This window comes from Oncorhynchus masou, chromosome 21, assembly GCF_036934945.1.
Source record: "Oncorhynchus masou masou isolate Uvic2021 chromosome 21, UVic_Omas_1.1, whole genome shotgun sequence".
Classification (NCBI taxonomy): Eukaryota; Metazoa; Chordata; class Actinopteri; order Salmoniformes; family Salmonidae; genus Oncorhynchus; species Oncorhynchus masou.
The window spans coordinates 56,995,497-57,009,573 of record NC_088232.1 but is presented as its reverse complement, the minus strand read 5'-3'; the positions used below and the strand labels follow the sequence as shown (position 1 = coordinate 57,009,573).

At 40.6% G+C, this 14,077-nt stretch overlaps 1 protein-coding gene across 9 annotated transcripts in view; it reads left to right on the top strand.

Moving 5' to 3' along the window:
- The window catches only part of smoc1 (SPARC related modular calcium binding 1), a 375,226-nt gene that overhangs the window by 240,122 nt on the left and 121,027 nt on the right, over window positions 1–14,077 (top strand). For 5 of the 9 annotated variants that reach the window (XM_064928830.1, XM_064928829.1, XM_064928831.1 and 2 more), the window contains exons 6-8: window positions 38–91; window positions 718–765; window positions 13,150–13,239. In XM_064928830.1, coding sequence (XP_064784902.1) covers window positions 38–91; window positions 718–765; window positions 13,150–13,239 — 192 coding nt within the window. The remainder of the gene's footprint in view (window positions 1–37; window positions 92–717; window positions 766–13,149; window positions 13,240–14,077) is intronic. The other 4 variants (XM_064928836.1, XM_064928827.1, XM_064928835.1 and 1 more) reach the window with 3 other exon arrangements.

Genomic DNA, 14,077 nt, shown 5'->3' with positions numbered 1-14,077 from the left:
CGCCTGTCAACCATCTTACATCATCATACGTTTGCAGGAAACTTCCGTGAATTTATGGGAACTCATGCTGGGACAAGTGACAAGTTGTCAGGTAGTAACTTTAATTCCAATCGCCTCCATTCATTCATTAATTCAATTTCAACTCTCTTCCCTCTTATATTAATTCTAATTGGTCGGATTGTCTATTGAATTCTGAATTCTGTCAATGCCCTCTGAACCTGTGCATGCCAACCTAGCTTGACTATCTGCATGCTCAGAAAAGAGGAATGATATTCACTGTTACATGCCTATTTCATGTCTGACTGTAGCCTACCAGGGGGGTGGACCACATTGTTTAGTTATGATTGCTACTAGTATAGAAGGTGTTGCCAAACTAATATCCTCATGTCAGTCAGAAGGTGTTCGTGAGGTGAGGACTGTCTAACCTTGGAGGTCTACATGAGGCTTCTCTTCTGTCTGTCTGTTCTGTAGAATAGAAAATGTGTGTGTGTGAGTGTGTGTGTGTGAGTGTGTGTGTGTGTGTGTTTAATGTGTGTGTGTGTGTTTAATGTGTGTGTGTGTGTGTGTGTGTGTGTGTGTGTGTGTGTGTGTGTGTGTGTGTGTGTGTGTGTGTGTGTGTGTGTGTGTGTGTGTGTGTGTTTAATGTGTGTGTACTGTCCTGTTCTGTTCTGTCCTGTAGAAGAGATGTTGTAAAAATGTTGTGTTTTCTCTTTAAAGGGTCAGTTACTGATAAACCATCTGGACCTCCTAGTTCCGGGAGAAAAGGTGAGCTGAGATCCACCAGCTGTGGTGTGTGTGTGTGTGTGTGTGTAATTTTTCACATGTGCCTAATACAACAGGTGTAGACTTTACCGTTAAATGCTTACTGACCCTTAACCAATAATACAGAGTTAAAAAGTCCAAAAAATTGTAAACAACGTTTTTCGGCCTGCTTGAACGCCAACAACTCAGAAACACGTGAAAACAGGAAATGACCCGGGGAACCCATTGAACATCCCTCAGAGACGCACAAAAAAAAACAATATAACATGGGTGAACCTTTTCTTTAATGATGGTGTTGGTGTCGTGAGTGAACAGGGAGTACAGGAGGGGACATGCCTGAGGGTCCCCCGTGTTGAGGGTCAGTGTGGCGGATGTGTTGTTGCCTCCTCTCACCACCTGGGGTCGGCCCGTCAGGAAGTCCAAGATCCAGGTGCAGAGGGAGGTGTTCAGTCCCAGGGTCCTTAGCTTGGCAATGAGCTTTGAGGAGGATACTATGGTGTTGAACGCTGAGCTGTAGTCAATGAACAGCATTTTCACATAGATGTTTGTTTTGTCCAGGTGGGAGAGGACAGTGTGCGTTGCTATAGAGATTGCATCATCATGAGGATCTGTTGGGGCGGTATGCACATTGGAGTGGGTCCAGTGTGTCTGGGATGATGGTGTTGATGTGAGCCATGACCAGCCTTTCAAAGCATTTTATGGATACAGATGTGAGTGCTACGGGGCAATAAGACAGGTTACCTTGGCATTCTTAGGCACAGGGACTATGGTGGTCTCTCTTGAAACATGTTGGCATTACAGACTGGGTCAGGAAGACGTTGAAAATGTCAATGAAGTCACTCGACAGCTGGTCAGCGCCTGCTCTGGGCACTCGCCCTGGTTATCCGTCTGGCCCTGCGGCCTTGTGAATGTCGACCTGTTCTGAGCACTCGCCCTGGTTATCCGTCTGGCCCTGCGGCCTTGTGAATGTCGACCTGTTTAAAGGTTTTAGATCTGGCCCTGCGGAAAATGTGATCTGAGCACTCGTCCTGGAACAGCTGTGCCCTGGTTGTGAGAGAACAGTTGGTGTCCTTTATCCGTCTGGCCCTGGGCCTTGTGATTTCGACCTGTTCCCGTCCTGGTTATCCGTCTGGCCCTGCGGCAAATCTTCATCCGACCGTTTAAAGGTTATTGATCGCTGTTCAGCACCATTCTGGAACATTGTGTGTGGTTCGTGAGAGAACAGTTGGTGTTTTTTCGACTATCGGGGATTTCGTCCTTTCCCGCCGACTCGCTGACGTACAAATCTTCATCCGAATCGAGGTTATTGATCGCTGTTCAGCACCATTCTCATTGTGTGTGTGTGTTTGTGTGTGTGTGTGTGTGTGTGTGTGTTTGGGTAATTTGTTTCTCTGTGAAAAGTCCATATTTGTGTACAGATGAAATGCACTGGACTCAAACATCTCCCCCTCTCACCGCTTCGATTCTCAGTTTCGTCATGGCACAGATTTGCCATTCTGATAAATATATGGATTACCCAATTAAAGTGGTAAAGGTATTTGCAGTTGCTGTTTTTATTTTTTTTTAAGTGTTAACAATTATTAACCTTCCAGGCTTCTCCAGCATATGCGTTGAAAAAGTAAAAGATGCCTGATCTCACACCAAAGGCTAAACCCCCAGGACCACGCTGCTGACTCCTCAGGCCCCATTCCTCTGTGGAATATCAGCCCTGAAATGCATACATTCGCTACAGACGTGTCTGACTGTTGTCATTTGCCATCCCCAGGGGTGGTGTACACTGCAGGAGTGGGAGGGAGAACAAGTGGGGATCAATGGGGGGGGGGCTGCATGATGAAGCCGGTCTTCCTCACATGTAGAAGATCGTGTTACACAGTTTGCATGAGTTGCACTCCAGTCCCCCAGAGAACAACTGATCTCCTGGGGGTTTAGCAACACAGTACAACCAATCAGGACATCTCCTGGGGGTTTAGCAACACAGTACAACCAATCAGGACATCTCCTGGGGGTTTAGCAACACAGTACAACCAATCAGGACAACTCCTGGGGGTTTAGCAACACAGTACAACCAATCAGGACATCTCCTGGGGGTTTAGCAACACAGTACAACCAATCAGGACATCTCCTGGGGGTTTAGCAACACAGTACAACCAATCAGGACATCTCCTGGGGGTTTAGCAACACAGTACAACCAATCAGGACATCTCCTGGGGTTTAGCAACACAGTACAACCAATCAGGACATCTCCTGGGGGTTTAGCAACACAGTACAACCAATCAGGACATCTCCTGGGGGTTTAGCAACACAGTACAACCAATCAGGACATCTCCTGGGGGTTTAGCAACACAGTACAACCAATCAGGACATCTCCTGGGGGTTTAGCAACACAGTACAACCAATCAGGACATCTCCTGGGGGTTTAGCAACACAGTACAACCAATCAGGACAACTCCTGGGGGTTTAGCAACACAGTACAACCAATCAGGACATCTCCTGGGGGTTTAGCAACACAGTACAACCAATCAGGACATCTCCTGGGGGTTTAGCAACACAGTACAACCAATCAGGACATCTCCTGGGGGTTTAGCAACACATTTAGTTGTCACTGTGACACACACTGTGGAGGTCCTACAGTTACACAGCAGGGCTTTTGTCTTGAGCCGTTCCTAGGTCGTAAAATGTTCCACAACAAATAGCAACGTCTGACATTAGTGTATTATTACCTTCAGAGAGATTTTCACATGTTACCTTTGAATCCCACTTGCTTTGCTACCTGCTCCACCTGACTGCCTGACTGGTATAGTAAGTGACCAGGGTCCTGTGTGGTTTGCTTGATGGACCCGAAGGACACGGGAAACAGTGGTATATACCCAACATCTAGGTAAGTATATGGTAGGCGGGCTGATTTAGTATACAGTACACTATCTAGAGTATATAGTAGGCTGGCTGATATATACAGTACACTATCTAGAGTATACAGTAGGCTGGCTGATATAGTATACAGTACACTATCTAGAGTATACAGTACACTATCTAGAGTATACAATACACTATCTAGAGTATACAATCTAGAGTATACAGTACACTATCTAGAGTATACAGTAGGCTGGCTGATATAGTATACAGTACACTATCTACTGTATACAGTAGGCTGGCTGATATAGTATACAGTACACTATCTAGAGTATACAGTACACTATCTATAGTATACAGTACACTATCTGGAGTATACAGTAGCCTGGCTGATGTAGTATACAGTACACTATCTAGATTATACAATACACTATCTAGAGTATACAGTACACTATCTATAGTATACAATACACTATCTAGAGTATACAGTACACTATCTATAGTATACAGTACACTATCTGGAGTATACAGTAGGCTGGCTGATGTAGTATACAGTACACTATCTAGAGTATATAGTAGGCTGGCTGATATAGTATACAGTACACTATCTAGAGTATATAGTAGGCAGACTGATATATACAGTACACTATCTAGAGTATACAGTAGGCTGGCTGATGTAGTATACAGTACACTATCTAGAGTATATAGTAGGCTGGCTGATATATACAGTACACTATCTAGTGTATACAGTAGGCTGGCTGATATAGTATACAGTACACTATCTGGAGTATACAGTAGGCTGGCTGATGTAGTATACAGTACACTATCTAGAGTATATAGTAGGCTGGCTGATATAGTATACAGTACACTATCTAGAGTATATAGTAGGCTGGATGATATAGTATACAGTACACTATCTAGAGTATATAGTAGGCAGACTGATATATACAGTACACTATCTAGAGTATACAGTAGGCTGGCTGATGTAGTATACAGTACATTATCTAGAGTATACAGTACACTATCTAGAGTATATAGTAGGCTGGCTGATATATACAGTACACTATCTAGAGTATACAGTACACTATCTATAGTATACAGTACACTATCTAGAGTATATAGTAGGCTGGCTGATATAGTATACAGTACACTATCTAGAGTATATAGTAGGCTGGCTGATATAGTATACAGTACACTATCTAGAGTATATAGTAGGCTGGCTGATATAGTATACAGTACACTATCTAGAGTATACAGTACACTATCTAGAGTATATAGTAGGCTGGCTGATATATACAGTACACTATCTAGAGTATACAGTAGGCTGGCTGATGTAGTATACAGTACACTATCTAGAGTATACAGTACACTATCTAGAGTATATAGTAGGCTGGCTGATATATACAGTACACTATCTAGAGTATATAGTAGGCTGGCTGATATAGTATACAGTACACTATCTAGAGTATATAGTAGGCTGGCTGATATAGTATACAGTACACTATCTAGAGTATACAGTACACTATCTAGAGTATACAGTAGGCTGGCTGATATAATATACAGTACACTATCTAGAGTATATAGTAGGCTGGCTGATATAGTATACAGTACACTATCTAGAGTATATAGTAGGCTGGCTGATATAGTATACAGTACACTATCTAGAGTATACAGTACACTATCTAGAGTATATAGTAGGCTGGCTGATATATACAGTACACTATCTAGAGTATACAGTAGGCTGGCTCATATAGTATACAGTACACTATCTAGAGTATATAGTAGGCTGGCTGATATAGTATACAGTACACTATCTAGAGTATATAGTAGGCTGGCTGATATAGTATACAGTACATTATCTAGAGTATACAGTAGGCTGGCTGATATATACAGTACACTATCTAGTGTATATAGTAGGCGGGCTGATTTAGTATACAGTACACTATCTAGAGTATATAGTAGGCTGGCTGATATAGTATACAGTACACTATCTAGAGTATATAGTAGGCTGGCTGATATAGTATACAGTACACTATCTAGAGTATATAGTAGGCTGGCTGATATATACAGTACACTATCTAGAGTATACAGTAGGCTGGCTGATATAGTATACAGTACACTATCTAGAGTATATAGTAGGCTGGCTGATATATACAGTATATCTAGAGTATACAGTAGGAGTATACAGTAGGCTGGCTGATATAGTTTACAGTACACTATCTAGAGTATACAGTAGGCTGGCTGATATAGTATAAAGTACACTATCTAGAGTTTACAGTAGGCTGGCTGATATATACAGTACACTATCTAGAGTATACAGCAGGCTGGCTGATATAGTATACAGTACACTATCTAGAGTATACATTACACTATCTAGAGTATACAGTAGGCTGGCTGATATATACAGTACACTATCTAGAGCATATAGTAGGCGGGCTGATATAGTATACAGTACACTATCTAGAGTATATAGTAGGCTGGCTGATATAGTATACAGTACACTATCTAGAGTATATAGTAGGCGGGCTGATATAGTATACAGTACACTATCTAGAGTATATAGTAGGCTGGCTGATATAGTATACAGTACATTATCTAGAGTATACAGTAGGCTGGCTGATATATACAGTACACTATCTAGTGTATATAGTAGGCGGGCTGATTTAGTATACAGTACACTATCTAGAGTATATAGTAGGCTGGCTGATATAGTATACAGTACACTATCTAGAGTATATAGTAGGCTGGCTGATATAGTATACAGTACACTATCTAGAGTATATAGTAGGCTGGCTGATATATACAGTACACTATCTAGTGTATATAGTAGGCGGGCTGATTTAGTATACAGTACACTATCTAGAGTATATAGTAGGCTGGCTGATATATACAGTACACTATCTAGAGTATATAGTAGGCTGGCTGATATATACAGTACACTATCTAGAGTATACAGTAGGCTGGCTGATATAGTTTACAGTACACTATCTAGAGTATACAGTAGGCTGGCTGATATAGTATAAAGTACACTATCTAGAGTTTACAGTAGGCTGGCTGATATATACAGTACACTATCTAGAGTATACAGCAGGCTGGCTGATATAGTATACAGTACACTATCTAGAGTATACAGTACACTATCTAGAGTATACAGTAGGCTGGCTGATATATACAGTACACTATCTAGAGCATATAGTAGGCGGGCTGATATAGTATACAGTACACTATCTAGAGTATATAGTAGGCTGGCTGATATAGTATACAGTACACTATCTAGAGTATACAGTACACTATCTAGAGTATATAGTAGGCTGGCTGATATATACAGTACACTATCTAGAGTATACAGTAGGCTGGCTGATATAGTATACAGTACACTATCTAGAGTATATAGTAGGCGGGCTGATATAGTATACAGTACACTATCTAGAGTATATAGTAGGCTGGCTGATATAGTATACAGTACACTATCTAGAGTATACAGTACACTATCTAGAGTATACAGTAGGCTGGCTGATATAGTATACAGTTCACTATCTAGAGTATATAGTAGGCGGGCTGATATAGTATACAGTACACTATCTAGAGTATATAGTAGGCTGGCTGATATAGTATACAGTACACTGTCTAGAGTATATAGTAGGCGGGCTGATATAGTATACAGTACACTATCTAGAGTATACAGTAGGCTGGCTGATATATACAGTACACTATCTAGAGTATATAGTAGGCTGGCTGATATAGTATACAGTACACTGTCTAGAGTATATAGTAGGCGGGCTGATATAGTATACAGTACACTATCTAGAGTATATAGTAGGCGGGCTGATATAGTATACAGTACACTATCTAGAGTATATAGTAGGCTGGCTGATATAGTATACAGTACACTATCTAGAGTATACAGTACACACTATCTAGAGTATATAGTAGGCTGGCTGATATATACAGTACACTATCTAGAGTATACAGTAGGCTGGCTGATATAGTATACATTACACTATCTAGAGTATATAGTAGGCTATCTAGAGTATACAGTACACTATCTAGAGTATACAGTAGGCTGGCTGATATAGTATACAGTACACTATCTAGAGTATACAGTACACTATCTAGAGTATACAGTAGGCTGGCTGATATAGTATACAGTACACTATCTAGAGTATATAGTAGGCTGGCTGATATAGTATACAGTACACTATCTAGAGTATATAGTAGGCTGGCTGATATAGTATACAGTACACTATCTAGAGTATATAGTAGGCTGGCTGATATAGTATACAGTACACTATCTAGAGTATACAGTAGGCTGGCTGATATATACAGTACACTATCTAGAGTATATAGTAGGCTGGCTGATATAGTATACAGTACACTATCTAGAGTATATAGTAGGCTGGCTGATATAGTATACAGTACACTATCTAGTATATAGTAGGCTGGCTGATATAGTATACAGTACACTATCTAGAGTATACAGTAGGCTGGCTGATATATACAGTACACTATCTAGAGTATACAGTAGGCTGGCTGATATAGTATACAGTACACTATCCAGAGTATATAGTAGGCTGGCTGATATATACAGTACACTATCTAGAGTATACAGTAGGCTGGCTGATATAGTATACAGTACACTATCTAGAGTATACAGTAGGCTGGCTGATATAGTATACAGTACACTATCTAGAGTATACAGTAGGCTGGCTGATATATACAGTACACTATCTAGAGTATATAGTAGGCTGGCTGATATATACAGTACACTATCTAGAGTATACAGTAGACTGGCTGATATATACAGTACACTATCTAGAGTATACAGTAGGCTGGCTGATATATACAGTACACTATCTAGAGTATATAGTAGGCTGGCTGATATAGTTTACAGTACACTATCTAGAGTATACAGTAGGCTGGCTGATATAGTATACAGTACACTATCTAGAGTATATAGTAGGCTGGCTGATATATACAGTACACTATCTAGAGTATACAGTAGACTGGCTGATATAGTTTACAGTACACTATCTAGTGTATACAGTAGGCTGGCTGATATAGTATACAGTACACTATCTAGAGTATACAGTAGGCTGGCTGATATAGTATACAGTACACTATCTAGAGTATACAGTAGGCTGGCTGATATATACAGTACACTATCTAGAGTATACAGTACACTATCTAGAGTATACAGTAGGCTACACTATCTAGTGTATACAGTAGGCTGGCTGATATAGTATACAGTACACTATCTAGTGTATACAGTATACTGGCTGATATATACAGTACCCTATCTAGTGTATACAGTAGGCTGGCTGATATATACAGTACACTATCTAGAGTATACAGTATACTATCTAGAGTATACAGTACACTATCTAGAGTATATAGTAGGCTGGCTGATATATACAGTACACTATCTAGAGTATACAGTAGGCTGGCTGATATAGTATACAGTACACTATCTAGAGTATATAGTAGGCTGGCTGATATAGTATACAGTACACTATCTAGAGTATACAGTAGGCTGGCTGATATAGTATACAGTACACTATCTAGAGTATATAGTAGGCGGGCTGATATAGTATACAGTACACTATCTAGAGTATACAGTAGGCTGGCTGATATATCTACAGTATCTAGAGTATATAGTAGGCTGGCTGATATAGTACACAGTACACTATCTAGAGTATACAGTACACTATCTAGAGTATATAGTAGGCGGGCTGATATAGTATACAGTACACTATCTAGAGTATATAGTAGGCGGGCTGATTTAGTATACAGTACACTATCTAGAGTATACAGTACACTATCTAGAGTATATAGTAGGCGGGCTGATATAGTATACAGTACACTATCTAGAGTATATATAGTAGGCTATTTAGTATACAGTACACTATCTAGAGTATATAGTAGGCTGGCTGATATATACAGTACACTATCTAGAGTATACAGTAGGCTGGCTGATATAGTATACAGTACACTATCTATCTAGGCTGGCTGAGTATACAGTACACTATCTAGAGTATATAGTAGGCTGGCTGATATAGTATACAGTACACTATCTAGAGTATACAGTAGGCTGGCTGATATAGTATACAGTACACTATCTAGAGTATACAGTAGGCTGGCTGATATAGTATACAGTACACTATCTAGAGTATATAGTAGGCTGGCTGATATATACAGTACACTATCTAGAGTATACAGTACACTATCTAGAGTATACAGTAGGCTGGCTGATATATACAGTACACTATCTAGAGCATATAGTAGGCGGGCTGATATAGTATACAGTACACTATCTAGAGTATACAGTACATATAGTTTACAGTACACTATCTAGAGTATACAGTAGGCTAGCTGATATAGTATACAGTACACTATCTAGAGTATATAGTAGGCTAGCTGATATAGTATACAGTACACTATCTAGAGTATACAGTACACTATCTATAGTATACAGTACACTATCAAGAGTATATAGTAGGCGGGCTGATATATACAGTACACTATCTAGAGTATACAGTAGGCTGGCTGATATAGTATACAGTACACTATCTAGAGTATACAGTAGGCTGGCTGATATATACAGTACACTATCTAGAGTATACAGTAGGCGGGCTGATATAGTATACAGTACACTATCTAGAGTATACAGTAGGCTGGCTGATATATACAGTACACTATCTAGAGTATATAGTAGGCGGGCTGATATAGTACAGTACACTATCTAGAGTATACAGTAGGCTGGCTGATATATACAGTACACTATCTAGAGTATACAGCAGGCTGGCTGATATAGTATACAGTACACTATCTAGAGTATACAGTAGGCTGGCTGATATATACAGTACACTATCTAGAGCATATAGTAGGCATATAGTAGTACACTATCTAGGTATATAGTAGGCTGATATAGTATACAGTACACTATCTAGAGTATATAGTAGGCTGGCTGATATAGTATACAGTACACTATCTAGAGTATACAGTAGGCTGGCTGATATAGTATACAGTACACTATCTAGAGTATATAGTAGGCTGGCTGATATATACAGTACACTATCTAGAGTATATAGTAGGCTGGCTGATATAGTATACAGTACACTATCTAGAGTATATAGTAGGCTGGCTGATATATACAGTACACTATCTAGAGTATATAGTAGGCTGGCTGATATACACTATCTAGAGTATACAGTAGGCTGGCTGATATATATACAGTACACTATCTAGAGTATATAGTAGGCTGGCTGATATATACAGTACACTATCTAGAGTATACAGTAGGCTGGCTAATATAGTATACAGTACACTATCTAGAGTATATAGTAGGCTGGCTGGTACTGAGTATATAGGCTGGCTGATATATACAGTACACTATCTAGAGTATATAGTAGGCTGGCTGATATATACAGTACACTATCTATAGTATACAGTACACTATCTAGAGTATATAGTAGGCTGGCTGATATATACAGTACACTATCTAGAGTATACAGTAGGCTGGCTGATATAGTATACAGTACACTATCTAGAGTATATAGTAGGCTGGCTGATATATACAGTACACTATCTAGAGTATACAGTAGGCTGGCTAGAGATATACAGTACACTATCTATAGTATACAGTACACTATCTAGAGTATACAGTACACTATCTATAGTATACAGTACACTATCTAGAGTATACAGCAGGCTGGCTGATATAGTATACAGTACACTATCTAGAGTATATAGTAGGCTGGCTGATATAGTATACAGTACACTATCTAGAGTATATAGTAGGCTGGCTGATATATACAGTACACTATCTAGAGTATACAGTAGGCTGGCTGATATATACAGTACACTATCTAGAGTATACAGTAGGCTATCTAGAGTATACAGTACACTATCTAGAGTATACAGTAGACTGGCTGATATAGTTTACAGTACACTATCTAGTGTATACAGTAGGCTGGCTGATATAGTATACAGTACACTATCTAGAGTATATAGTAGGCTGGCTGATATATACAGTACACTATCTAGAGTATACAGTAGACTATCTAGAGTATACAGTACACTATCTAGAGTATACAGTAGACTGGCTGATATATACAGTACACTATCTAGAGTATACAGTAGGCTGGCTGATATAGTATACAGTACACTATCTAGATTATATAGTAGGCTGGCTGATATAGTATACAGTACACTATCTAGAGTATATAGTAGGCTGGCTGATATAGTATACAGTACACTATCTAGAGTATACAGTAAGCTGGCTGATATAGTATACAGTACACTATCTAGAGTATACAGTAGGCTGGCTGATATATACATACATATATAAGGTTATGGAGGGGTAGTCTTAACTTGCTCTCTCTAATTCTGATGCGGGTGTACGGGTGGGAGGGGGCGGGTTATAGAGGTTTCCGTATGTGTGTGAGTGCGTGTGTGTGTGTGTGAGACAGAGTTTGTGAGAGTTAATGTGTGGTCTGTTTGTGTACGAAAGTGAGAGATGTGGGAGACCCTCCTTCCTACTCTCCTCTCTGTCTCTCTCTCTCTCTCTCTGTCTCTCTGTCTCTCTGTCTCTCTATGTCTCTCTCTCTGTCTCTCTCTCTCTCTCTCTCTCTCTCTCTCTCTCTCTCTCTGTCTCTCTCTCTCTCTCTCTCTGTCTCTGTCTCTCTCTCTCTGTCTCTCTCTCTCTGTCTCTCTCTCTCTCTCTCTCTCTGTCTCTCTCTCTGTCTCTCTCTATGTCTCTCTCTCTCTGTCTCTCTCTCTCTGTCTCTCTCTATGTCTCTCTCTGTCTCTCTCTCTGTCTCTCTCTCTCTCTGTCTCTCTCTGTCTCTCTCTCTGTCTCTCTCTCTCTCTCTGTCTCTCTCTCTGTCTCTCTCTGTCTCTCTCTCTGTGTCTCTGTCTCTCTCTGTCTCTCTCTCTCTCTGTCTCTCTCTCTGTCTCTCTCTCTGTGTCTCTGTCTCTCTCTCTCTGTCTCTCTCTCTCTGTCTCTCTCTCTGTCTCTCTCTCTCTCTGTCTCTCTCTCTCTGTCTCTCTCTCTCTGTCTCTCTCTCTCTCTCTATGTCTCTCTCTCTCTCTCTCTGTCTCTCTCTCTCTGTCTCTCTCTCTGTCTCTCTCTCTGTCTCTCTCTCTCTGTCTCTCTCTGTCTCTCTCTCTCTGTCTCTCTCTCTCTGTCTCTTTCTCTCTGTCTCTCTCTGTCTCTCTCTCTCTGTCTCTCTCTCTCTGTCTCTCTCTCTCTGTCTCTCTCTGTCTCTTTCTCTCTCTCTCTCTCTGTCTCTCTCTCTGTCTCTCTCTCTCTGTCTCTCTGTCTCTTTCTCTCTGTCTCTCTCTCATTCTCTCTTTTTCTCTGTCTCTGTCTCTTTCTCTCTGTCTCTCTCTCTGTCTCTCTCTCATTCTCTCTTTTTCTCTGTCTCTCTCTCTCTCTCTCTCTTTCCTTTTTTTTCTGAGCTCTTGGCCGGGCCATGTGCAAATCCCAACCATTCAACAGTTCTGGAGAGTAGATTGTATTAACCTCAATAATGGTAGTCTCTTTCCGTTTCTTTCTCACTCTCAACCCAGATGACGGCTCCAAGCCCACGCCCACCATGGAGACCCAAACACAACCAGATGGGGATGGTAGGTTCTTCATTGTTCCTCCTCATCATCCTAAGTCGATGTGTGACCCAGTATGTTACTAAGTCGATGAATGACCCAGTAGGTTACTAAGTGGATGTATGACCCATTAGGTTACTAAGTCCATGTATGACCCAGTAGGTTACTAAGTCGATATGTGACCCAGTAGGTTACTAAGTCGATGTGTGACCCAGGAGGTTACTAAGTCGATGTATGACCCAGTAGGTTACTAAGTCGATGTGTGACCCAGTAGGTTACTAAGTCGATGTATGACCCAGTAGGTTACTAAGTCGATGTCTGACCCAGTAGGTTACTAAGTCGATGTGTGACCCAGTAGGTTACTAAGTCGATGTGTGACCCAGTAGGTTACTAAGTCGATGTATGACCCAGTAGGTTACTAAGTCGATGTGTGACCCAGTAGGTTACTAAGTTGATGTGTGACCCAGTAGGTTACTAAGTCGATGTATGACCCAGTAGGTTACTAAGTCGATGTATGACCCAGTAGGTTACTAAGTCGATGTCTGACCCAGTAGGTTACTAAGTCGATGTGTGACCCAGTAGGTTACTAAGTCGATGTGTGACCCAGTAGGTTACTAAGTCGATGTATGACCCAGTAGGTTACTAAGTCGATGTGTGACCCAGTAGGTTACTAAGTCGATGTGTGACCCAGTAGGTTACTAAGTCGATGTGTGACCCAGTAGGTTACTAAGTCGATGTATGACCCAGTAGGTTACTAAGTCGATGTATGACCCAGTAGGTTACTAAGTCGATGTGTGACCCAGTAGGTTACTAAGTCGATGTATGATCCAGTAGGTTACTAAGTTGTTTTATGACCCAGTAG